This window comes from Colobus angolensis, unplaced genomic scaffold (assembly GCF_000951035.1).
Source record: "Colobus angolensis palliatus isolate OR3802 unplaced genomic scaffold, Cang.pa_1.0 Scaffold266, whole genome shotgun sequence".
In the NCBI taxonomy this organism is placed as follows: domain Eukaryota; kingdom Metazoa; phylum Chordata; class Mammalia; order Primates; family Cercopithecidae; genus Colobus; species Colobus angolensis.
In genome coordinates, this window is record NW_012115888.1 from 3,060,610 (window position 1) to 3,087,829 (window position 27,220).

The following is a 27,220-nucleotide window of genomic DNA, read 5'->3' on the forward strand; positions in this document are numbered from 1 at the left end:
GGATGGTCTCGATCTCCTGACCTCGTGATCCGCCCGTCTCGGCCTCCCAAAGTGCTGGGATTACAGGCTTGAGCCACCGCGCCCGGCCTACACTTGTGGTAGTTTTGAGGAAGGATTTAAATAAGGACACTTTCTTATCCATTGAGTCTGACTTGATGTTAAACTATAGGAAGAGAAAGAAGTTTAGTAATTCATGCAAAATCACAGAATAATATTGTAATAACAGTGGATTTGTATATACACCAATACAAAGAAATACCTTAGAAGCGTTAACTCAAAATTGACCTTGGTACCTTCTAGGACAATGCGTCTCAGAGAGTCAAAAGAGCAGTGCTTTGTTTTTCGTTGCCAATTCATTGAGGACTGGCGCATTTGAAAAATACAGTAAAAATGATGCAGCCACATCAGATGGCTCTAAGAGTTCCTAAATGCTTATTCTCACCTTTGGTGGCCATCTTGCCATGGACAGGCAGCTGTTCCAGGCCACACTTGGAGTCACAGTCTTCTGGTTTTCCCACGAGGACGGAGGACCCAGAACTGGACACAGGTCCTAGTGCACAGTAGTCGTGTGACCTTGAGCAAGCCACTCCACCTGGATCAGGGTCTCCACGTATGTAATGGAATAATAGTCCTGTCTTGCCCACTAGCTCTTGGAGATTCAATCAGACTCATGGAAAGCCTTGGTACATGGTAATGCATATTTAAATATTAGGTGTCATTATATGCTGTTTCACTTTTAATTCAGGAAGGAGACTATATATAGCTTTTATTTTTCAGTGTTGAAGATTAAAAAGCTCCAGCTTTGGCGATCCAGGGGTTCCCATTTTGCAGGAAAAGGCAATTCTGCTTTCTATCTTCCCACAGAGCTGGAGGGGTGGGAGCCAAAGAAAGTCCCCAGGTGCCTCATCCCCAAGGAGTTGGTGTGCAAGTTGGTGTGGTCTGAAGTCCAGGATCTGCCTACAGGGTTTCCCTAGAGGGCAGCCCGCAGAAGGAGGCGGAGTTGAGGAGTCTGTCCAGTGTGCAGAAGAGGAGAGAAGTGACCCTGGCCGTGTGCAGTAGTCCACCCACACGCAGGGCCACTGAGAGAGAGGAAGTTGGAGCGGCAGGTGCAGGGCTGTGAAAGGCAGGAAACCAGGAGGCAGAAACCAGAATGGAAGGAAGAAGCCGTGGCAGAGGGTGGCCTGGGTTCCTAGAGCTCAAGGAAGCATTCGATCAAACACTCAACACGTGTGATTTTCAAGCCGCTTGTGTGTTTTGGAAACAAGTATGTGACCGGGCACGGCAGCAGCCAAGATTCAAATGAGTGAATGTCCCATGGACATAATTAAAGATAAAGGGCTTGTACTAAACACTGGACAGCTGTTAGGCATAGCTTTTCCAGGCATTTCTTTGCTAGTTTTTTTTTTTTTTTTGGTGGATGGGGGAAGGATTGGAGTATATGTGCCCCAGTTTTATCTTGTTTAATCCAGCTTTATTATAGCTTTATCCTCAGCGCTGGCTCTGTTCAGCATCCCCCTAGGCATGGAAGATGCTGGCTTCAACTGTTTGTTGTAAAAAACAAAAAAGCAAAGTCAATGTCCTAGGAATCTTTAGGGGGATCTTTGAAAACTAAATATAAATTTATTAGGAAAAGTAGTTAATTATATGTTTTTTGAGAATCATTGTTTTGATCCTGAAAGATTATTTCACACTTTATTTGATGTTAATGGAAATTCTTCGTGTCTGATTTATTTGTTCGGAGTCATTAGCCTCATGAGAACTATTCTCGGGGCCTTTATTTCACAGTATTTGCATGAGCATTGTTTTTTATCTTTGAAAATGGGTAATGTTATGAAAAGGAATATGTGTTAGTCTTTAAACATACAAGCCTTGCATCAAAATAGTCTGACAGTTTATTATACAAAACATACTGCAGGTATCAAACAAAATTCTAATCAAATTAGAATTTGAAGCCTTGTTGTTGTTTTACTCTCCAAGTCCTTATAAACCAGAAGCCCTCATTTTTTAGAGTAACACTGTTCAGTAGGAATAGAATATGAGCCCCATATCTGATTTAGGTTTTCCAGTAGCCACATTTGAAAGTGTAAAAAAAAAAAAAAAAATTTTTTTGGTGAAAGCAGTTTTAACATTTTTTTTTTACTGTATCCAAAATGTTATCATTTCAACCTGTAATAAATTTCAGAATGATTAATGAGATACTTTGCATTATTTTTTTCACACTAAGTTTTTGAAATCTGGTGTATAATTATCTCTAGAGCACGACTCAATTTGCACCAGTTGAGCACGCTGTTTGTCTGGCTTTTATTCTCTAACTCAGAGATCAGTAAACTTTTTCTGTAACTGGCAAGATAGTAAGTATTTTAGGCTTTGCTATTGTATTGTGGAAGTGGTCACAGACAATGTCTGGCTGTGTTCCAATAAAACTTTATTTACAAAAACAGGTGGCGGGCCGGATATGGCTGGCAGGCTGTAGTTTACAAGCCCTCACTCTAATTAAATGTATCATCTCGTGTGGGTTTTAATGCTCAGAAGTTGATTTCTATTTTGGGCTGCTACCAAGATAGCTATTGTGATGAATTTCATTCAGAAATATTCAGGAAATATGTACCAGGAAGTGTACTCCATTGTTAAATAATGAATACGTTGGAACTGCAGGAACTCCCCCATTCCTGAATTTGCACCTTTCAGGAAGAGCAACATAGCTAGCTGTGCTTAGTGCTGCCTTGGCTGTCGCAATGCCTGGATTTGAAGCTCGGCTGTGTTAATTAAGCATGAGCCTTGTGACCCCAGACAGTTAATTAACCACTCTGCACTTCAGGTTATGCATCTGTAGAATGGGGATGACAATAATATCTACCGCATACAGTTGCTAAAATTAAATGAAAGCTAACACAGTAAGCCCTTGGTACATGTTAGCTTTCCTTATTCCTCTATCACTAATGTTGCTGCTGGAAGTACTACTTGCACTGTTACTACTAGTGGTGTTAGTACTGCTATTACCACCATCACCACCACCACCACAGAGATCCATACATATAAACTAACCTGTGTGCCAGAATGGAACCACGCTGACTTGTTATTGTCTGCAGATGACCATAGTGGCCACTCACATGGTGTCACTTTGGACGTGAACTTGTCAGTTAATAGATGTGCTACTGCACTCCAGGGGAGATCTGGCGTGATCTGCAAGGATTTAATGTTAAAATACTTGAGTGGGCTGGGCACGGTGGCTTACACCTGTAATCCCAGCACTTCGGAGGCCGAGGCGGGTGGATCACCTGAGATCGGGAATTGGAGACCAGCCTGGCCAACATGGTCGTCTGTCTCTACTGAAAATACAAAAATTAGCCTGGTGTGGCAGCATGCACCTATAATCCTAGCTACTCAGGAGGCTGAGGCAGGATATTTACTTGAACCCAGGAAGTGGAGGTTGCAGTGAGCCGAGATCAGGCCACTGCACTCCAGCATGGGTGACAGAGTGAGACTCCGTCTCACACACACACACAAATGCGTACCTGTTGCTCCTCTGGCCTGGTGATTGCCATGTACTATGACTCAGGTCACACGACATTCTTTGACCCTATTTAATGAAAATGCTAAGGGCTGCCCTACCCACCTCACAGGGTGATAGAGCAAATTGTAGGTAAAGTACTTTGGAAATTGTAGAGTGTTATGGAAATATTAGCTGACAGCATTTCCCATATGATTGCTGTTTTAAAAATTTATATCACACACTTAATTTTATCATCATGGACCGATTTAATTCATAGAGTAGTTGTAAAGATTAAGTGGGCACATGTAAAGTGCTCAGTTCAATGATAGAAACATAGCCCCTGTTCAAGGACTGGGTACTTGCTATTTTTATTACTCGATTTTCAATTTAAGATGTAGCATTTTGGCTGGGTGCGGTGGCTTGCCCCTATAATCCCAGCATTTTGGGAGGGTGAGGTGGGCAGATCACAAGGTCAGGAGTTCGAGACCAGCCTGGCCAACATGGTGAAACCCCGTAGAAACACAAAAATTAGCAAAATTAGCTGGGCATGGTGGTGCATGTCTTTAATCTCAGCTACTCAGGACACTAAGGCAGGAGAATCGCTTGAACCTGAGAGACAGGTTGCAGTGAGCTAAGATCACGCTGCTGCACTCTAGCCTGGGCAACAGAGGGAGACTCTGCCTCCAAAAAAAAAAAAAGAAGAAGAAAGTGAAAGAACTGTATATCCTGACAGGTTAACTGTCTCTAAGATTCTGTTAGGTAAGAAAAGCAAAATGTGGAACACTTTTATTTGCATTTTTAAACAAGCAATGTTTGTATTTGCACACATGTGAGCACGCATGTACACACACTTGCATACTGTGTTTATACACGCATCGACTGTGCCTGAAAGAGACACAGGAAACTAATATGAGTGGTTTTCCCCAGGAGAGCTGTGGGGTTTTTATGCAGATACTTTTTGGTATATGTATGTATGTATATGTATTATATATGCACATACACACCCAGATCCTTTGCATGTATTATTTTTTCATTTAACAACAAATTAGTGGGAAAAAAGAGATGGCTGTAATCTCCTAATTTCTTTTGTATCCCTCCTCATTAAACACTATACTGAAGAGTTACTTCTTTATGTCTTGCAGTGGAATCCCCATAGAAACATTCTAGTCGTGTCATGTGAGTCATTAAAAAAAAAATAACGGGGTATGGAGCTGCATTTTGGGCATGTTCTCCAGAAACACGTTGTGAGGACTACTTGGACCTTATGCTGGCTTCTCTTAGAGTCATATATGAACCAGTGTCAGGACCCTGAGATTTTCTGTGCTGTTTTCATGACAGTAAATCAAATCCAGTTGGACAGAATTGGTTTCATTTAGATTTTCTTGCAAAATTCTCACTCCAACAGTAAAAAACCTGGCTCCCATCATCTGCCATTCATTTATTTGTTTAATTCCAGTGTACATGTACAGTAGTATCAGAGTTGTGACCCCATACCCCTGGGGTAAACAGCTTTATCAACTATAGTACAGTGCTTAAATGCAGTTCTTTTTGCTTTTAGTCTTATAGACTCTAGATCTTTCCAGAGTTATTTAAGTCAGCATCTTTTCCACCACCCTGTTTAGTAAGGTCGATTCATTTAGATTCTCTTGTGACAATCTACATTATTTCTTGGTTTCCACGAAGGTTTATTCCTGTGCTGTAAAGTTCTGTGAGTTTTGACAAATGCATGATGTCATGTATCCACCATTACAGGATCACCCAGAATAGTGTCACTTTCCTAAAATTCCTCTGTGCTTTAGTTCTTCATCCTTCCCCCTGATCCTGGCAACCACTGATCTACTGTCTCTGAAGTTTTGTCTCTTTCTGGATGTCATATAATTGGAGTCAAATAGTATATAGCCATTTCAGACTGACATCTTTCACCTAGCACTATGTATGCACCTGAGGTTCCTCCGCATCTTTTTGTGGCTTGATAGCTTTTGAATAGTATTTCATTGTATGGATATACCAGAGTTGCTTTCTCCATTCACCTGTTGAAGGATGTCTTGATTGCTTCCAGTTTTTGGCAGTTAGGAACAAAGATGCTGTAAACATTTCTGTGCAGATTTTTGTGTGGACGTAAGTTTTTGCCTAAATGGGAAAAGACGTGAGAGGGCAGTTGCTGACTCGTGTTCAGACTGTGTTCAGCTTTTAAGAAACTGTCTTCCAAATTGACCGTACCATTTTGCATTCCTGCCAGTTCTGGGTGAGAGTTCTTGTTGCTCCACATTTTTGCCAGCATTTGATACTGTCAGTTTTCTGGATTTTAAGCATTCTAATAAGTATGTAGTGGTACTTCATTATTGTTTTAATTTTTAATTCCCCAATGATAGGTGATATCTTTTCATATGCTTATTAGCCTATCTTCTTTGGTGAAGTGTCTCTTTGGATCTTTTGCTTATTTTAAAAATTGGATTTTCATATGGTTTAGTTTTAAGTTTTCTTTGTAAATTTTTGATATAGTCTTTCTTAGTGTGTATTTTCCAAAATTTTTCAGTCTGTTACTTGTCTTTCGTTGCCTTAACAGCATGTGTCTCAGAAGAAAAGTTTTTAATTTTAATGAAATCCTACATTTCTACTTTTTCCTCCATGGAACATGCTTTTGTTGTTGTATCAAAGTTATCCCCAAAGCCACCTTGAATATTTCCTATGTTATTGTCTAGGAGTTTCATAGTTTTGTGATTTACATTGCATACATAGGTCTATGATTTACTTAATTCTTGTGAAGGTTGTAATGTCCGCATTTAGATTGTATCTTTGCATATTGATGTCCAATTATTTTAGCACCATTTGTTAGAAAGACTGTCCTTTCTGTAATTGCCTTTGCACATTTCTCAAAAATTAGTTGATTATAGTTGTGTAGATCGACATACTTTTTAAAAAGCAAAAATCATTCTCATTTCTCAAAAATCTGTAAGAGAGGCAAAACCTATTTAATGTTAGTTAAACAAATATATTAGAAACAGCTGTAAACAGAACCACAATTTTGATCATGCAAATACAGCAGCATAAGTGAGAGCGTATCTGATACATAGGGTCCCACGCCAGGCAATGTAGTAAACTGAGACATTCATAGAATTCAGGCTGTCCCCTGAGATAATGTATAATTTATTGGGGAGTTCACGTGGACATGCTTAACCTGAAAAAGACCAGGGGTCACATCCTCATGCGAGTACATCGTGTGCTGGGAACCCAGGGGTGAGCAGCATCATGGATGGCACCTGTGGGATGCATCAGAACAGTTTTATGGAGGAGGGAGCATTTGAGAGACACCTGAAAGATCCATCAGGCTCAACAGATGGTACATTTCAGGTGGAGAGGCCAGTTTCAGCTGAGGTGAAAACAGGAAGTGAGCATTTTAGTCAAGAAACAACTAGACGGTAGGATTTGTGTAGGGGTGTATTGACTGGGAAGGTAAATTGGAGCCACACCGTGAGGACCTCGAATGGGAAATGGAAGCCTTTGTCTTAAAGTGGCATATGCTGGCAGTGTGTGAACAGGGCTGTGATACAGTCAGAGCTGTGCCTTAGAAAGATTGACATGTATGTGTGCATGTTATTTATGTTCCAGTGTTTCCTTTCCCATTAGGTAGTTGAGGTTTGTGTGGGTCCGAGGTAAGCGCCTGCAGCTGTAACAGAGTGTGAGTGTCCTTGTTCAGGGTGACAGCTGTACTTAGTCTCAGCGGATATGTGGGTTGAAGGTTGTACTTGGTGAGTGAGAAATTTCCAGGCCCTACAATCTGACCTCCAGGACTGACTCACAGCTCACTTGCCATTCAGGCCCTGCTTACTACCTTCCTGTTCCTCACCTGGTGGGCTTGCCTGTTCTCTAGGGGAAATTAGTTTCTGCCTCTTTTCTAAAAATTTGAAAATTAGCAAGTAGCAACCACTGTGTAAAGTGTTTAACAGGCCCAGAGTGAAATAACTGATGTAAGTACAAAGGACTTTTGTCTCCAGTTGAATTGACTTTTATTTACCTTCTGTGCAAGGTCAGGAAAGTTATATTGCTGCTTTAGTAACAATGCTTTTGAACATTGTTCAAAGCATGATAAACTTCTTATCTGAGAGTATTTATTCACCACTCTTGAGAGTTTATTGTAGCAAAGAAAGCAAATAGACTGAGATTCCTTGCAGAGTTCTTTGTGAATCAGCAAGAGGAGGGGATGGGAGTCTTGTGGTGAGGCTTTCTTAGTAGTTGCAGGACTGGGAATGATATTTTGTTATGTAGCATAATTGTCTTTGGGTAATTCTTACAGAATCTTTAACTTCTTAAAGTTGAAGAGGGGTTATCAGAAGATAAAGTTGTCTGTGTTTAAAGTTAAATGGGGTAGAAGTATATCCCATATGGAAATGCAAATACAAATATACCTAATATTTTAAATCCTCTCTGTAGCAGTGCCCCTTGCCCCACACATACAGTATTCACTTATCTAAAGAATCATGTAATGGCTTTTCTTATTACATAATTAACATATTTTATGTTTCTTAAGATAGTGGCGGACTAATCCTCCATAATATGAACTGTGCACTGAGTCCCTCAGTTGCAGACCCAATATGTATGTAAAGTTTAAAGTATTTCATTTAAAGTAGGTCAGGTGCCATTAAAAAATACAATGTGGAGGCTGGGCATGGTGGATCACACCTGTAATCCCAGCAATTTGTGAGGCAGAGACGGGCGGATCACGAGATCAGGAGATGGAGACCATCCCGGCTAACATGGTGAAACCCCATCTCTACTAAAAATACAAAAAATTAGCCGGGCGTGGTGGCAGGCACCTGTATTCCCACCTACTTGGGAGGCTGAGGCAAGAGAATCACTTGAACCTGGGAGGCGGAGGTCGCAGTGAGCCAAGATTGCGCCACTGCATTCCAGCCTGGGCTCCACAGCAAGACTCCGTCTCAAAAATTAATATAATATAATAATATAATATATAATATAATATAATATGGAAAAGTAGAACTCTAAATTTTGAAAGCAGTACCACTCACTTTGAGAAGTAGTCTAGCAATGTGGAGGTTTTTTAGGTTTTACAAGATATAAAGTCTTCAAAAAATTTTTTAAATAAGCTCCCAAGTTAAGGCAGTAAAGGCAATATTGTTGGTGTGATGCTCAGCTCCTTTGTTTGGCTTTCTAGGGCTGCTTGTCAGGGCTCTGAGGATCTCCTGTGTTGCCAGATATCGGGCTCTCTACCATTTTGCATCCTAAGCAGATCTGATCTGGAGAGGGCCTGTGTTTGTCAGGGCAGAGCAGGGACTGGATTTGCTCCAGGACATCCCATACCATTAGTTGTTTGAGTGCTTAGTCTATGGGAGGCTTCTAATACATACATACACATTTATTTATTTATTTATTTAGAGACAGAGTTTCACTCTTGTTGCCCAGGCTGGAGTGCAATGGTGCGATCTTGGCCCACTGCAACCTCTGCCTCCTGGGTTCAAGTGATTCTCCTGCCTCAGTTTCCTGAGTACCTGGGGTGACAGGCATGCACTGCCACGCCCAGCTAATTTTTATATTTTTAGTGGAGATGGGGTTTCTCCATGCTGGTCAGGCTGGTCTTGAACTCCTGGCCTCTGGTGATCCACCCACCTCATTCTCCCAATGTGCTGGGATTATAGGCGTGAGCCACCGTGCCTGGCCCTAATAAACATTTTTAGTTGATTGAAATAATCATTTACATTTACATAATCTCCAAGACATTGTGATCACATGAAAGTTTTAGACTTTGAACACATTCTCTCCAAAAAAAGATAGGAAAGGATCCACTCTAGAAATAAATTATAACGTGTTCAGAAGCACCCAAGGAGTTGTCACATTGTATTTGATATTTGTTATTAAAGCAGAAACAGTTGTTATTAAATATGTTGTCACATGCAGGGCATGATCCTCGGGATACAGTGCCACATGTTCCCAGTGTGTCCCTTGTCCACTGTGGTGTGTCATCTCATGCTCAGACACCTGCCCTTAGCAGGCATCCAAGGAGGGGTTAAGAGATGCAGATGGAGTTAAATCCCCCGTGGGTCAATGAACAGTTGAATTATTTGTCAGTGATCAGAGGTTGATACGCGAAGTAAGGATATGGTCAGCTGTTGTCTGTGTTTATGGGAGTAACCAGAGGTGGATTTGCTCAGTTTGCAATTTGATTTTCTAAAAGCCCTTCTGTATTCACTAGTTGCTTCCATATGCAGATGTTTGGCTGAACTCACAGTGTAGCAAACTGATTTCTTATCAATGTGGTCGTGGCCCTTAAAATTGTGATCTTTAAGTCACCTGTATTAGACCAAGTCAGTACCTGACAAGTTGATCTCTGAGAATGTTCCTTGTGCTTAAATCTCCAGAGAATGTCTGGGTTTCCAGAAGATTGATAGCTGCTGGGAATGATACCGTATAGACCACATTCTCTGCCTAGGTTCCACTTAATCTTTTCCCTAAAGAAGTTTTCATTCCTTTCAGAATTATATCCCATGGAAATATATCCCAGTTTTATAATGTGCCAGTAGTAAAATAGGTTTGATGCATACAAGTTTGATTTACCTGCTAGTTGTCAGGAACACAAAGCTCTTTGAGCCTTTTAACTTCTTGGTTTAAGCAAATGTTAAAACCGGTTTGAGGCCGCGTAGGGTGGCTCAAGCCTGTAATCCCAGCACTTTGGGAGGCTGAGGTGCGTGGATCACCTGAGGTCAGGAGTTCAAGACCAGTCTGGCCAACACAGGAAAACCCCATCTCTACTGAAAATACAAAATTGGCCAAGTGTGGTGACACGTGCCTGTAATCCCAGCTACCCACTTGGGAGGCTCAGGCAGGAGAATTGCTTGACCCTGAGAGGCAGAGGTTACAGTGGGCCAAGATCACACCACTGCACTCCAGCCTGGGTGACAAGAGTGAGACTTAATCTCAAAAAACAAAAAAACCGGTTTGAACAAGTCATTTTGCCTTCTTTATTTCCAGTCTCCTCATCTACAAAATGGCTTTTCCCTAAAATCCTGTCAGGCTCTGGAAAAATCCATGGCCCCTGTGTGACAGGCTGGATTCTTACCACCCCCAGCCACCCCTTCCTGGGCTCTTCTCAGGATGCCTTGGTTGGTTTTTGCAAGATTTTCAAATGCTGGAAAACATGAGAACTTTAACGGTCCATGGGTAATAAACTCACTGTATTTTCTTTCATTAAATAAGCACAGATTGAATGTCCCCTTACCATCGGCAAATGGCTGTTTCCAAATCCGCTGTCATACTTCTTATTGTCATGCACTGTTCATGAAATTATGGAAGGCTCGGTAATGTTCAGGGCAATTGGATTCATTGATGCATAAATAAATGCATTTCTGTCTTCATTGGGAAGCACCGTCCCTGTTCTTGGTGTCCCTGTTTGTCAGCACCTCTGTTGTCCTTTATCTAAATTTTAAGCTGCAGGAGGTAAGGTTTGCCTGTAATTGATTTTTGTAGAGGGTTTAGCGTGCCCTGTTATTAATCATTATTAATCATGTAGGCATTCTGAAATCGTATTTTTCAGATTGTATGGAAATAAGTATTTGTAATTATTCTTGATAGGATTAAGTTATCCAAAGTATACATTAAAACTACATAGATTTCATCCTGTCTCCAGGATGCAGACTTTCTCTTCCATCCATTTCATGTCCATTTTAAATGCCTCAGTGTTAGACTGGTACTTAATATATATATATTTTTTCGAGATGGAGTGTCGCTCTGTTGCCCAGGCTGGGTTGCAGTGGCACGATCTCGGCTCACTGTAACCTCCGCCTCCTGGGTTCAAGCAGTTCTCCTGCCTCAGCCTCCCAAGTAGCTAGGACTACAGGCGCACGCCACCACGCTCGGCTGATTTTTGTATTTTTTGTAGAGACAGGGTTTCACTGTATTGGTCAGGCTGGTCTTGAACTGCTGACCTCAGGGGATCCACCTACCTTGGCCTCCCAAAGTACTGGGATTACAAGCGTGAGCCACCGCGCCTGGCCTTAATGTACTTAACAAAAATTTTTAACAGCTTTTTTGAGATATGGTTCTTATGTCATGTAATTGCCTTATTTAAAATGTGCAATTCTGTGAGTTTAAAAATTTTTTACAGCTACGTGCAGCATCACCAGAGTCAATTTTAAAACATTTTCATCACCTCAAAAAGAAACCCTCAGGCTGGGTGCGGTGGCTCATGCCTGTAATCCCAGCACTTTGGGAGGTGGAGGCAGGCGGATTACTTGAGGTTGGGAGTTCGAGACCAGCCTGACTAACATGGAGAAACCTCATCTCTACTAAAAATACAAAATTAGCCAGGTGTGGTGACACATGCCTGTAATCCCAGCTACTCAGGAGGCTGAGGCAGGAGAATGGCTTGAAACCAGGAGGCAGAGGTTGTGGCGAGCTGAGATTGCACCGTTGCATTCTAGCCTGGGCAACAAGAGCGAAACTCTGTCTCAGAAACAAAACAAAACAAAAAAACCTTGCCGTTTAGTCACGCAGTTTCCTGTGTCCCTGTCCCCATGCAACTACCAGAATCAACTTCCTGTTTATATAGGTTTTCCTGTTTCAGACATCGTCTGTATGAATGGAATCATGTAACGTGTGTCTTTTGTAACTGTGACTGGTTTTTCCCTTCGCATAATGTCATCAAGGCTCATCCATCTTGTTGTATGTGTCAAGACTTCATTCCCTTATATGGCAAGTTAATGTTGCATTGATATGTGCATTTTATATACATGATAATGATATATGACAAATCTGTTTTCTCCATTCATTAGCTCCTGGACATTGGGCAGGCTGTTTCCACTTACAAGTCGTTCCCCTACCCCGCGTGCAGCATCTACTCAGCCTTTTCTGCTTCACCCTGTTCCATGCAGGACTTCCAGAAGTCTCCATCTGCTTGTTTCTGTAAAAAATGCTATTTTCAGGCTGGGCGTGGTGGCTCACGCCTGTAATCCCAGCACTTTGGGAGGCCGAGGTGGGTGGATCACAAGGTCAGGAGATTGAGACCATCCTGGCTAACACAGTGAAACCCCATCTCTACTAAAAATACAAAAAAAAAGTGAGCCGGGCGTGGTGGCGGGCGCCTGTAGTCCCAGCTACTCAGGAGGCTGAGGCAGGAGAATGGCATGAACCTGGGAAGCGGAGCTTGCAGTGAGCCAAGAGCATGCCACTGCACTCCAGCCTGGGCGACAGAGCGAGACTGTCTCAAAAAAAAATGTTACTTTAAAATTTCTTCAAAGATAAAATCCTACAGAAAATTTCCCATGACGTATGTGACTGTTTCCTTCTTTTAGTGCAGGCTTTTTTCTTTCCCGTTTTTTTCTGAGCTAGATCCCTCCCACCTGCGACCGCCACTCAGTAACAACCTAGCTTATATCTATTTCTCTTCGTCATTGTGCAAACATCATGGAGTGCACTCCCCCAAACCTAGATGGGGTAGCCTACGACACTCCTAGCAATATGGTGTGGCCCATTGTTTCTAGGCTGCAATCCTATACAGCATGTTACTGTACAAGACTATGGGCAGCTGTACCACCGCGTTAAGTATCTGTATCTAAACATACCTACACATAGAAAAGGCGCAATAAAAATACAGTGTTACAGTCTGGGTGCGGTGGCTCACGCCTGTAATCCCAGCACTTTGGGAGGCCAAGGTGGGCAGATCTCCTGAGGTCAGAAGTTTGAGGCTAACCTGGCCAACATGGTGAAACCCCGGCTTTATTAAAAATACTGAAACTAGCCAGGTGTGGTGGTGGACACCTTTAATCCCAGCTACTCGGGAGGCTGAGGCATGAGAATTGCTTGGACCCAGAAGGTGGAGGTTGCAGTGAGCTGAGATCGTACCACTGAACTCCAGCCTGGGTGACAGGGCGAGACCCTGTCTCAAAAAAATAAATAAATAAATAAATAAATAAATACAGCGTTTCAATCTTACGGCACCATCGCCATATCTGTAGTCTGTCATTGACTGAAACATCATTATGAGGTACATGCTACATTTATATGCATATATATAGCTAGAGCAGGGATGTTTGGAGAGGAGTGGTCTTTATTTTTTTTTTAAGAAAGATTCTTTTTAGCTTGTTTTTCTCACTCAGTAATACCTTATGAATGGCCCTAGATTCAGTAGGTATGTCTTGAATTTGATCTTTTTTTTTTTTTTTTTGTCCAATTGCCCTATTTTGTTCTTTTAAAAATTTTTTTAAATTTATTTTTGTCATGTACTGATGGGGTGGGGTGTATGAGGTATTTTGATACAGGCATATGGTGCATAGTAATCACATGAGGGTAAATGGGATATCCACCCTCTCAAGCATTTATCCTTTGTGTTACAAACAATCCAGCTATACTTTTAGTTATTTTGAAATATATAATTAAATTGTTATTGGCTGTAGTCACCCTGTTGTGCCATCAGATACTAAATATTCGTTCTTTCTAACCATTTTTTGTACCCAGTAACCATCGCCACACCCCACTACAATTTTTTTTCTTTTGAGGTGGAGTCTCACTCTGTCGCCCAGGCTGGAGTGCAGTGGTGTGATCTCGGCTGACTGCAAGCTCCGCTTTCTGGATTCACACCATTCTACCGCCGCAGCCTCCTGAGTAGCTGGGACTACAGGTGCCTACCACCATGCCCGGCGAATTTTGTTTTTGTAGTTTTAGTAGAGATGGGGTTTCACCGTGTTAGCCAGGATGGTCTCAATCTCCTGCGTTTGGTCTTTTTTTTTTGGAGATGAAGTCTCGCTCTGTCGCCCAGGCTGGAGTGCAGTGGCGTGATCTTGGCTCACTGCAAGCTCCGCCTCCCGGGTTCACGCCATTCTCCTGCCTCAGCCTCCCGAGTAGCTGGGACTACAGGCGCCCGCCACCTCGCCCGGCTAGTTTTTTGTATTTTTTAGTAGAGACGGGGTTTCACCGTGTTAGCCAGGATGGTCTCGATCTCCTGACCTCGTGATCCGCCCATCTTGGCCTCCCAAAGTGCTGGGATTACAGGTGTGAGCCACCGTGCCCGGCCGGTTTTATTTTTTTAACGGCTGCATGACGTTTTTATAACGTGTGTGGTATCAGAATATACCCAGCCGCCGCCCGTTTGGGGATGGTCTTGCTCCTAATGTTGTTGCTGCCACCAAGGGGATCCTTACACAGCACAGGTCTGACCCTGTTTGTCTCTACTGTGAGCCTCCAGTGACTCCTTGTGACTCCTTATCTTGAATACAAGAACCATGCATCCATCTTCCACCCAGGTCCTTCCCGCCTCCCTCTGTTCCATCCCATCCTGTTGACTGAACCTGCCAGGTTCCTCTTGGCTTTTCTTCCTGTATTTTTTTTTTTTCTGCGGAGAATGCCCCTTCCCTCCAGCACTTTAAGAGTCCAAGCTCTAGTTCAAATCTGTGCACTTCCCATGCTCCCTCAGTGTTTTTCTGTCTCCTATATTCTCAAGGAACTTAATTTTAATCTTCAATTATAGTTTGATATTAGGCTTTCCGCTGTATAAGTACTGATGTACCTGTCCACCCTCCTAAATGGCAGGGTCCTTGGAAACAAAAGACAGCTTCCACCTTTTTAAAAAAGAATCTTCCCCGGTCATGAATTACAAAACCTTGCACATAGTAGGTGTTCAGTAAATATTCAGTAAACGGATCAAGTGACTGTAATTGCCCTGGGTTAGAGGCTGTTTCTTCCAAACTCCAACCTATTTGTTGCCATCAAGACTTCCCTGTTGGTACACTGCAGGCAGTCTTTGTCGGAGTGAGCTCAGGTTCTGGAAAACTAGTTACCAGTGGAGACAGCGTAATAGCGAAGTTTTGAAAGGCGAAATGCCTTTAAGTTGTGCCTTGTCCAGCCTCCAGCTGTGTCATCTTTGAACATTGAATTCACCAGAAAAGGAAATTGCAGCTGAAAAGAGAACCACCAATGGAAATCCAGGTCTACCCGCCTCGTGATCACAGGGTGGGTTGCCTAGGGCGACAATCAGCCTATAGATCCCCCTCCCCTGATTAAGTTACTGGGAAGGGGCAGAGTCACTCTCAATGGGAACCTGGAACTCACAGCAGCTCCTGGTTCCCTCCCTCCCCTCCCCGGGCTGTGTCAAATCCTATAACCACACCACACTAATTAGCCCGAGAATGGAAGGGGTTGTCATGGCGACTGGGCACTTTTTAAAGCGCAGGAATGGTGTTCATTATTGTTCCATGTCTTTAGCTGTGGGGAAAAGGTCAGTGTGGCCGTTGTTTTCCATATGAATTTTGGCCCAAGAGCCAAACTGAAGGTGCAATGCCCCTCGGAGAGGCAGGAAGATGGTGAGTGTGGGTGAACTTTTTGGATGGGGAGGCCCTTTTGGTGTAATATCTTCAGTTTTAATAACTCGAGTGCCGGACTGGGGAATTGTATGGACTTTGTTCAGTAGAGACTGGGAGAAAGAGGGGGTCAGGAACAGTGAAAGCCTGAGATAGAGATATTTTGGATGAAAGTCTTTTGAGCCTCAAGTGATTAAATATTAAATTTAGAAGGCTTCTCTGGTAGTATAAATTTAACAAAGTTGAGTAAGTCTGATACTTTATTCGATGTTCTTTTTATATTTGCTCTGTACTAGTCTTTGTAGATTGGTGCTGGTTAGATTATATTCCCAAATAAATCTCACAGAAGCATTGTAACCAAATGCCTTCAGAACAGTCAGCCACCCCCAGCCTGCATTTTTAAATCCAGAGAGATGACGTAAGAGTCACCAAGGGTAATTTTGTTTTCATATTTTTATGCTTTTCTTACTTTTCTATGGATAATTTAATCAAGACTAAAAACAGAGAACCACAGTTCTTTGGACGTTTGCCCTAATTTGCTGGCTGCACTTGGTTGGAATACTGCTAAGTAAAGAGAATTTGACCACAGTGTTTGTAGAAGAAATTAAATGTGAGAGAAGTCAGCCCACTAGGGCTGATGGCAGCTATTCCATCAAAAGCTGTGAGGGACAGTTGCAAAGCATTCTTTACATTTATTTTTTTTGCCAATTTTGAAAGCTTGCAGAATAACATGGCTTTATGCCTAATTTTGTGTTAATGACTGCATTGTTAAAGGTCACAAATTAAGCCACTTTGCATTCTTGTTAAGCCACTTTGCATTCTTGTATTTTTTAACAGTTAGGTCCTATAGCACTATTTTTTTGTCGTTGTATTCACAGTTGTGTGGGATAACAACAGGCAGCTTAATTAAAGGGAAGGCGGGTGGGTGGACTAAAAAAAACAAACCACTGTCCCCCGAGTTCCTAAATGGCCCACTTTTTTGCTTTCCCCTGAAAACCTATTGTCCTGGCCCCAGTGCCGGTTTGTTTGGCAGCTGAGCAAATAAGAGAACACATTTCAGAACATTAAGTCTTGCTCAGATTTCCTCTGTCTTTAATTTGTATGTTCTCGGGCTTACTTATTTAGTGATCAGAGTATGGAGCTCTCAGTGAATAAGTATTTGACTAGAATTTGAGCAAAGTCAAACTCTGTTTTCACTCCTGTGTCTTCTCCACTGGCTGGCATGGTCGTCTCCCCTTCTGCACCCCCACCCCCACCCCCACCCCACCTGCCGCAGTGTGAGTGTCCACCCCTCACCAAGTCCGAGTCCCTGTGTTCTTAGGTACAAAATGCCTTTGAATTCAAATTTAAAAAGTAAAATAAAGTGACATTTGTATGACACTTTAGAATCTTTGGGGAAGAAATAGATTTTAAAGTGGTGATACATTTATGATATTTGTGATACAAGCAGAAATGTGAACATGGATATTAATATAAAGGAATCACTGATATCTTTTAAGATACGATAATAGTGTTATATTAACACATGACATATAGTAGAATCTTTGCAAATGAGATGATGTGAAGTTTGGGATTTTCTTTTTTTTTCTTTTCTTTTCTTTTTTTTTTTTGGTTTTTGTTTTTTGAGACAACTCTGTCGCCAGGCTGTAGTGCAGTGGCACCATCTCGGCTCACTGCAACCTCCGCCTCCTGGGTTCAAGTGATTCTTTTGCCTCAGCCTCCCAGTAGCTGGGACTACAGGCGTGCGCCACCACGCCTGGCTAATTTTTGTATTTTTAGTAGAGACAGGGTTTCACCATACTGGCCAGGCTGGTCTCGAACTCCTGACCTCATGATCTGCCCGCCTTGGCCTCCCAAAGTGCTGGGATTACAGGCGTGAGCCACCGTGCCCGGCCGGGATTTTCTTAAACATAAGGAGAGGGAGGAAGTAGCTTGTGGATGGGGCAGGATTGGCAGAGGTTGATGGTTGTTAAAGCGAGGTGTTGGTTCCACTGGGGTTCCTGTGCTAGTCTGTATTTCTGTATAGGTTCAAGACTCTTATGTGTGTTTTGAAGCAGGGGTAAACCAATGATGGAGGTAGCTTTATTAAGTCTGCCTTATCTAACTGCATTTTTTCTAATGGTATCCCATCTTTTTTTGCATGGTCTAGATGCCAGACCAGTTTGACCAGGCAGTTGTGCTGAACCAGCTGCGGTACTCAGGGATGCTGGAGACTGTGAGAATCCGCAAAGCTGGGTATGCGGTCCGAAGACCCTTTCAGGACTTTTACAAAAGGCAAGAGGGAGCTGAATTGGATTCTCTTTCTTTTCAAAGGGATTAGAGAAAACCGGGAACCATCGCAGAAGGTGACCCTGTGTGTCTTTACGTTGCAGGTATAAAGTGCTGATGAGGAATCTGGCTCTGCCTGAGGATGTCCGAGGGAAGTGCACGAGCCTGCTGCAGCTCTACGATGCCTCCAATAGCGAGTGGCAGCTGGGGAAGACGAAGGTACGTTGCGGAAAAAGAGCAGCTCCCGCCGAATCCCCGACAGATCTCGCGGTGATGCTCACGGGGTGATGCTCACGGGGTTTAGGGCTCTGTGACACTGCTACACAATTGTTCTTTCACATTAGGAAGATACTCCTGTTGTCATGCCTACCGTGACATTTTGTCTCCTGAACAGTTACTATTTTATTTGAAGTCCTTGACTTGTCAGGGATTCTGTTTTATTAGAGAACGCATTGAAACATCTCATCCTAATTGTGTGTGTGTATATTTGTTCAGGCAGTCAACAAATGTTGGCAGACAAGTAGCAGTGCTTTGGAAGTATGAGGCAGCCTCCAGTGTCTTAAGAAGCGATACCCAAGACCCTTCTAACTTTCTCTAATTCAAATATTGGCTTTTATCCCTGCAACCAGAGCAGCGTCGGAGCAAGAGATCAGTAGCCAGTCTGAAATCCTTTCGGTTGTCAAAAACTCAGTCCAGAAAGCGAAAAGGAAAATCTGCTTCTGAAGATGCCATTGGGGCAGAGGCTCCTTGACCCCCTTTTCCAGATAGGGGCAGAGTAGTGGGCAGTCTGGCCTGAACATAAAAAATTGGTCATAAAATTTGTTGTATGACTTCTTCTTTCTGGATCAGGGAACTGCCAAGAACCTCGTTTGGCTTCCACTCTCATTCCCCACCCACCTCCAGTGACTTGTCACATGGGAGAGACAGCAATGTGACTCGACACAGAAATGCAGGCAGCTGAGGACACGTGTCCTCGAAGAACGAATCCTCATTTCCGATCCTTCTGCCCTTACACACAGCAGTGCAATGTCAGAAATATTTTAAAGCTTCTACTCGTAGTATGCTATTTTTAATTTAGGAGTTTCTTTGCTTTATAAAAAGAGGAAAGGAAAGAGGGAGAAAGCGGGGAGAGAGAGACGTATGTTTTGCGGTTTGACCAATGTGAGATTGATGACAAGTATACTTGGGCATCACCTCCTGGCCATTCAGCAAGGGAAAGTCATGATGGACCTACCTCCCTGCTCTAGGGGAATGTTTTACTAGTGGGGGATTTAAGATACAAACACAAAATAGGCTAGAGATGGCATGCAGAGATAATCACATGAGCTAGCTATTGCTCTGTAATACATTACTGCAAACTTTGTGGCTTTAACAACACACATTGATTATCTCATGGTATCTAAGGGTCTGAGCTGGGTCCTCTGATCAGGGTCCCCCAAGCCTGCAGTCCCTGTATCTTGTGGCTTTGTTCCTTTCTGGACCTCAGGGCGTCTTCCAGGCTCACTTGGTCATTGGCAAAATTCATGTTCCTGTGTTTTTGTAGGACTGAAGTCCCTGTTTTCTTTCTAGTTGTTGGCTGGGAACCACTCGCAGCTCCTAGAAGCCCCCAAAGTTCCTTGCCACATGGCCCTCTCACGACATGGCAGCTCAATTCTTTCAGGCCAGCAGGATAGCCCCATGCTCCAGCTTAGGACAGTGTTATATGGTGTAATGTTCTCACGGAAGTGACATCCCATCACCTTTGCTGCAGTCTACTGGCTAGAAGCAAGTCCCAGATTGCACCCTCACTCAGGAAGATTAAAGAGGCGTGTAACCCACTGGGAGGGTGTGCCCCCGCAGGCGATAGGTCTGTCTGCCTAGAATCTTACTCTCCATTCCTTCTGTAGCCAACTCATCTTTAGGTCTTAGCTTAGATGTAGACTTTGAAAGGACTCCTTTTTGGACATTCCTCAGTGTACTCTACAGCTGGGGTAAGCCCCCTCCTCTGTTGTCCCAGGTCATCCTCTTCTTAGCCCTGATGTTGACTTCATATGCTGTTCTGCTGTCTTGCTGTTGGCTTCTGTGCGATCACCCAGTAGAGCATGTAGAGCTGATTGTTCATTTTACACAGTGCTGAGCTTAATCAGTGTCTATGAAGTGCTGAAAAACTGTAAGAGATGACACAGGATGTCATACATTTATTTACTTAGGAAAACTTTCTGAAGAAAATGGCTCAAGTGGAGCTCTTGGCAGTGCAATATAATAATCTGCTCTGATTTTGTTTAATCAAAAAGAAATTGCAGGCCAGGCACAGTGGCTCATGCTTGTAACTCCAGCACTTTGGGAGGCTGAGGCAGAAGGATCGCTTGAGCCCAGGAGTCGGAGACCAGCCTGGAAAACATAGCGAGACCTTTTCTCTACTAAAATTCAGAAAAATTAGCCAGTGTGGTGGCATGTGCCTATAGTCCCAGCTACTCATGTGGCTAGGGGGCGAAGATTGCTAGAACCCAGGAGGTCAAGACTGCAGTGAGCCCTGATCATGCCATTGCACTCCAGCCTGGGCCACAGAGTGAGACCTTGTCTCAAAAACAAAAAGAAATTGCATTCTCTATAAACGAGTCACCTCACTGCCTTCTACAGTGGAGTGACATTAGAGATCATTAAAACTCACCCTAGCCATTAACAATCTCTTCTGGGCTCCAAGTACTAATTCAGCTTCACTTCATTATGGAAATCAGGCCCAAGGCAGGCTTTGGACATAGTGTAGCATAGGGGACACAGAGACATGGGTGTTGTCCTCAGTTTGCTATGTTGGGAGATACGATATTCACACACAGTGGATGAATTAAATCATGCAGTACAATCTTTTTAAAGGAGCTAGAAAACAGCTTCTTCAGGAGAGAGATCCCTATGGATTGAAATGATCAAGGAAGTATTCAAGAAGAAGTTTTTAAAGAGGAGTTCAGTTTTAATCGGTGAAAAGTTGGGAGTAGAAGTTGGATGGAAGTGTATTTTTCCATAGATACGTTAGGAAGTAAATGTAAACATCAAAGGATTTGAATTGTGCCCTCTTGATAGCTTTGATCTTGACCAGTATTTGATTTACGTGTTGGAGAGCAGGTGTTTTGGTGTGTTGCTGTCAGAAGGTCTTTGTATTTAAAGCCTCAAACCTCTAATGAATTTCTGGTCTTCTGGTAAAGGAATGTCTGCCATACACAACAGGCGAGTGTGACCAGTGTCAAAGGCAGCGAATTAGACGTGGCCCCATGTCTGAACTGGCTGGCTTATCTAAAACATGTTTGTTCTTGTAAGGCAAGCATTCTTACCTAGAGGACTGGGGAAGCATTACTAGGAATCGAGGTGGCCTGTCGGATGCTCCATGGCATAGCCCGTGGGGAGGAGATTGCAATTTATTTCCTTGCTGAACAGCTGCGTTTATGGTGCCTGAGGTGGGCAGTTGGTCCCTCTCCTTCCTGGTTTTGGTTTTTCCTACTGCCTCAAGGATTCCTTAAGACTCAAGACTTTGCCGGGCGCGGTGGCTCAAGCCTGTAATCCCAGCACTTTAGGAGGCCGACACGGGCAGATCACGACATCAGGAAATCGAGACCATCCTGGCTAACACGGTGAAACCCCGTCCCTACTAAAAAAACACAAAAAACTAGCCAGGTGAGGTGGCGGGCGCCTGTAGTCCCAGCTACTCGCGTGAACCCGGGAGGCGGAGCTTGCAGTGAGCTGAGATCCGGCCACTGTACTCCAGCCTGGGTGGCAGAGCGAGACTCTGTCTCAAAAAAAAAAAAAAAAAAAAGAAAAAAAAAAGACTCAAGACTTTTACTTTTCTGACCCTCTGGACTTCAGTGTCAGACTTTTCTTCTTCAGTTCTATGTCAGTGAAGCCTGCAGGAGGTATTTTTATAAAGACAGTGTACTGGAATAACCCACAGGATCTTAAGCTAAGAAGATAAAGGTGAAAAGGAGCCACGTGAAAGCGTTCCTGTTGGATATTGAGTCAAGTTCAGCCAAGCAGCGCCTGAGTGGGCACTGCCCTTTGCTCAGCGGCTTTGGTGCCTGCTTTGATGCCATATTCCCAGTCAGTAGGTTGTGCCAACTTGGTCTTGGCTGAGTCCTAGGAACATGGCAAGGTGACGCAAGGGCTCACATAAACACTTTCTGTATTAGTCTGTTCTCACACTGCTAATAAAGACATAACTGAGACTGGGTAATTTATTAACAAAAAAGGTTTGATGGACTCACAGTTCCACATGGCTGGGGAGGCCTCATGATCATGGCCGAAGATGAAGGAAGAGTAAAGGCACATCCTACATGGCAGCAGGCAAGAGAGCGTGTGCAGTGCAACTCCCCTTTTTAAAACCATCAGATCTCGTGAGACTTACTATCATGAGGACAGCATGGGAAAGACCCACCCCCATGATCCAATTACCTCCCACCAGGTCCCTCCCATGACACATGGGAATTATGGGAGCTACAATTCAAGATGAGATTTGAGTGGGGACACAGCCAAACCTATCACTTTCCTTCTGTCATTGTCTAAATTCAGGGTTCATGTTCTTAATGAAATTGACAGGTCCCTAAAAGCATTTTCTCCATTTGTTTGCCCTTTAGGTTGGTGAAGGAGAATGTAAATAAAGATGCGGAAGAATAATTTAATAGGCAGGGAAAGAAAGCTGTCTTTTTGAAAAATCTATTTATATATTTATTTTGAGAGCTGTCTTTTTAATGGACTGAAAACTAAAGCAAGTGTTTGTCTGATTCTGCTTCTAACCAAGACATTTCTTTTGACTTCCAATGGTGGAGAAGACCTTTGTTCCTTCATAAAGGTTTCCACTTGTTCGTGTCATCGCTGTGTGGTTCATGAGAACTGATACTTTTGTCTTTCGTCACCACCACCCCCTTCCCCAAGGTTTGGTTATTACTTTTCCTTTTAAGCACTCCTAAGAGCAAAATCATTAGAGTAAGTTATGTAATACCAAACAAAAATCTCAAAGAGAAGTTGAAATACTTCCTTAAAGTCCAGTCTTGATGAAAACTGCTTTTGCTACATGGTTTTGATATGTACAGGGAATTCTGTATTTCTGAACATCTTTAACGACGATCACGTCCAACAAACTTGACAATTGTAGCTTCTGCACCAACAGAATATATATATATACACACATATTCTCATATATATGAGTATGTATATATATATATATGTGTATATGAGTATATGTGTATATATGGGTATGTATGTGTGTGTATATGTATGTGTGTGTATATATGTATATATGTTGCTTTTTTTTTAGACAGAGTCTCACTCTGTTGCTCAGGCTGGAGTGCAGCGGCACAGTCTTGGCTCACTGCAACCTCTGCCCCCAGGTTCAAGCTATTTTTCTGCCTCAGCCTCCCAAGTAGTTGGGATTACAGGCACCTGCCACCACGCCTGGCTGAGTTTTTGTATTTTTAGTAAAGGCAGTATTTCCCCGTGTTGACCAGGCTGGTCTCCAACTCCTGACCTCAGGTGAACCACCTGCCTCGGCCTCCCAAAGTGCTGGGATTACTGGGGTCAGCCACTGCGCCCGGCCAACAGAATATATTAATCGTATTATAAGGAGAGGATTGTATGAAGAGCTTTCCTAGGAGAATGATTTGTGATGGAGTTTTACCCAGAGCAGGAATAGGTACGGCTGTGAGTCACAAGGTGCTAGGACTCTTTATTTGCTTTTTTGCCCAAATGTCACGGAGGACACAGAGCAGAGACCCTGGAAAAATGTGCCATTGGGAGAACATGATGCACCAATTTAGGCCAGAATGACTCATGGAAGTATAAAGTAAAAAATTGTGGAGACACCAAAATGCATCTGTGTGGACTGTTAACAAAAAGACATGAAAATGTTTGATACTGGTTGTTTTAGGGAGTCATTCAAAATTTCTTATGCATGTGTTACATCTGAAATGGCAAAATTAAAAGCTACTTTATCAAGAGAAGGTCCTGATATTTTCATATCTTTTCAAAAACTAGGAATTCTGATACAAAGTGCCAATTACCTGAGACACGTGTTTGATAAGCAAAGGATGAAAGTGTCCATTCTCAGAAATAGGCAAGCAAACAGCTCCAATTTATTTAGTCCCGGGTCTGCTGTGCTGGTGATAGCTGAACTGAGATGTAGCTGAAATAATTCAGTTCTCATTTTAAACTCAGTTTTCAGAATTATGTTCTTAACGTCAATATTTTGAGTGCATTTAAGTTTTTGAAGCCAAGATACTCTGATTGTAATCACATGGCAGGCATAAAGAGAGGATTTCCACATGAAAGCAGAATAACATTTTAGAAATTTCCTGGCTTCCCTCCCTTCCTCGTTTCCTTCCTCTGCTTTCTGTATCTCTGAATCGTATTACATAGACTCAGTGTAGTGACCAATGCTGGTCCATGAACTATTTGTCCCGGCCCATGATGTGTTAAGTGTTTAGAAGCTTAGATAGCAATTTGGTAGTCCTCTTACGCCTGTTGAATCTAGTAACAATAACCATAAAAGGGACTTGTATTTTTATGCAGCATTTTTGTTTTTCCTTGTAATATATCTTTATTGGATTTTACAAGTGTTTTAGCCCATGACAGGTGGAATCTTTAAAAACCACTGTTCTAGAAAGCATGGCCATGTGGTGGAGCAAACTTAGAGAAAAAAGCCTTAACCCCAGAAGATATCTCAGACGCAGAAATGCCTTCCTTCTGCTGGCCACGTTCTTTGCTTCTGACATGTGACTCCCTTCTGAGCAGGTCTTTCTTCGAGAATCCTTGGAACAGAAACTGGAGAAGCGGAGGGAGGAGGAAGTGAGCCATGCGGCCATGGTGATTCAGGCCCATGTCTTGGGCTTCTTGGCACGGTAAGAACCCCACGCTGAGGGGAGAAGGCAGTAAGCTCCATGAGGGGGTCTTTCCTTCCCAGTGTGTTGCAGTGGAGTGGCCTGAGGTTTTCGAATTGAGGGGAGCCTCAGGTCAGGCCTCCTAAGCAGCCACTCCCGAAACCTAGCTAGCCTGACCTGGGCAGCAAGTAGGAAAGGGAGCTCTGCACTTTTTGACATCTCAGGTAGAAAGAACAGTAACATCAGGGAACTCTACTGAGAGATCTATTTATGTATTTGAGACAGGGTCTCACTCTGTCTCTGACGCTAGAGTGCGGTGGCACGATCATGGCTCATTGCAGCCTTGACCTCCTGGGCTCAAGCAGTTCTCCCATCTCAGACTCCCAAGTAGTTGGAACTACAGGCACACACCACCATGACTGGCTAATTAAAAAAAAAAAATTTTTTTTTTAGAGATGGGTTGCTCCATGTTGCCCAGGAGGGTCTCAAACTCCTGGGCTCATGGGATCCTCCCGGCTGACAACGTGCTGGGATTGCAGGTGTGAGCCACCGTGCGCAGCCTTCTCCTGATGTTTAATTTGTTTACCTCCTTCCTCTGCATCAGGTCTTGAAGCCACAGCAGCTTGGCTGGTCACCTTAGTGTTACCATTTTGGCTATAGAGACCCATCCTCCAGCTGTTTGAGGAATGAGGTGACTTCTTTTTTTGCTGTTTTTTTTTTTGAGACAGAGTCTGGCTCTGTCGCCAGGCTGGAGTACAATGGCACGATCTCTGCCCACTGCAACCTCCACCTCCCACGTTCAAGTGATTCTCCTGCCTCAGCCTCCCAAGTAGCTGGGACTATAGGTGTGTGCCACCACGCCCGGCTAAGTTTTGTATTTTTAGAGAGGGGGTTTCACGATGTTGACCAGGATGATCTCAATCTCTTGACCTTCGTGCTCTGTCCGCCCGCCTCAGCCTCCCAAAGTGCTGGGATTACAGGCGTGAGCCACTGCACCTGGCCTGAGGCAACTTCTCTTCATGTGCATTTTAGTCCCGTCCATTGTGCCTGTGAAACGCTACATGTTACATTTTCTGAAGTACAAAGCTGTCCTGCTGTGATGATTTTTTTTTATATGAACAGGAGAATATATCAGATTTCTTTGGGAACTATTTACCCAACTTTCTGCCAAAACTACTTAAAGTCAGCATGAGGGGTTGGTTATGTGTTTATGTAGCCAAGATAGTGATAGGCTTCTTACTTTAGTTTTGTTTGTTAGTATTTCTTTGTTTTTCTTCTGTTTTGTTTTGACCAAAGGGGCCTCCTTGTTCTCTCCAGTTTCCATAATGAGACTATCATTCTGAAACTGGGTCCTCTTTTGTCTTGTAGCCTTGATGTGAGCTCATTTGAATAGCTGAAAGCCTCATTACTTCAATGCCGATTCCCTTGTTTTTTTTCATTTTCAGAAAACAATACAGAAAGGTCCTTTACTGTGTGGTGATAATACAGAAGAATTACAGAGCATTCCTTCTGAGGAGGAGATTTTTGCACCTGAAAAAGGCAGCCATAGTTTTCCAGAAGCAACTCAGAGGTCAGATTGCTCGTAGAGTTTACAGACAATTGCTGGCAGAGAAAAGGGAGCAAGAAGAAAAGAAGAAACAGGAAGAGGAAGAAAAGAAGAAACGGGAGGAAGAGGAAAGGTACAGTACCTTTCTTGCGGGGATGAAACAAAAGGATACATTTTGAGTGCTATGCTTGGTATCTGTCTGTGCAGCCAGAAATCCCAGCAGATGCCCCAGAACCTACAATTTGAAACAGTAACTCTTGGTGGCTAGAATATAAAATTCCTTGGCAGCATGAAAGACCCAGTTCTGTGAATATTTTTATTCATACACAGAATAAGTCCATGGCCAGAGGAAGGGGGCTGCTCTGTCTTTCATGCTTTCTGTCTTAATGGCAAAGCTGTTTTAAAAAGGTAGATCTCTCTGAACAGTGGTTCTAGGGTTATTGTTGATTTTCACTTTTTCTTTACTATTTTTAGAGAAAGAGAGAGACAGCGAAGAGAAGCCGAGCTCCGCGCCCAGCAGGTAATGAGTGCAGTGACGACTGAGCCTCTCGTGTTTCTACTTCCTTCCCACTTCTAACGCTTGGACTCTAGGATTCAAAACCGAATTAAAGTAGAAAGATAATAGGAAGACCAATTTGAGAGGATGTGTTTATGATGCAGTTTCTGACCCGTTACAGTTGGGTAAAGCATAGTGAAGGCTGAGGTTTTAGTTGCATCACAAGAGTATAATTTCTCTAAATCAGTATAACCAGCGTGTTAGTTTGCTAGGCCTACC

General features: G+C 43.1%; 1 protein-coding gene across 1 annotated transcript in view; it reads left to right on the top strand.

Annotated features, from left to right (window-relative positions):
* MYO10 (myosin X) overlaps positions 1-27,220 on the top strand; it is a 213,558-nt gene that overhangs the window by 150,128 nt on the left and 36,210 nt on the right. The window contains exons 18-22 of the mRNA XM_011947462.1: positions 17,945-18,069; positions 18,168-18,282; positions 24,814-24,920; positions 26,345-26,578; positions 26,920-26,965. Coding sequence (XP_011802852.1) covers positions 17,945-18,069; positions 18,168-18,282; positions 24,814-24,920; positions 26,345-26,578; positions 26,920-26,965 — 627 coding nt within the window. The remainder of the gene's footprint in view (positions 1-17,944; positions 18,070-18,167; positions 18,283-24,813; positions 24,921-26,344; positions 26,579-26,919; positions 26,966-27,220) is intronic.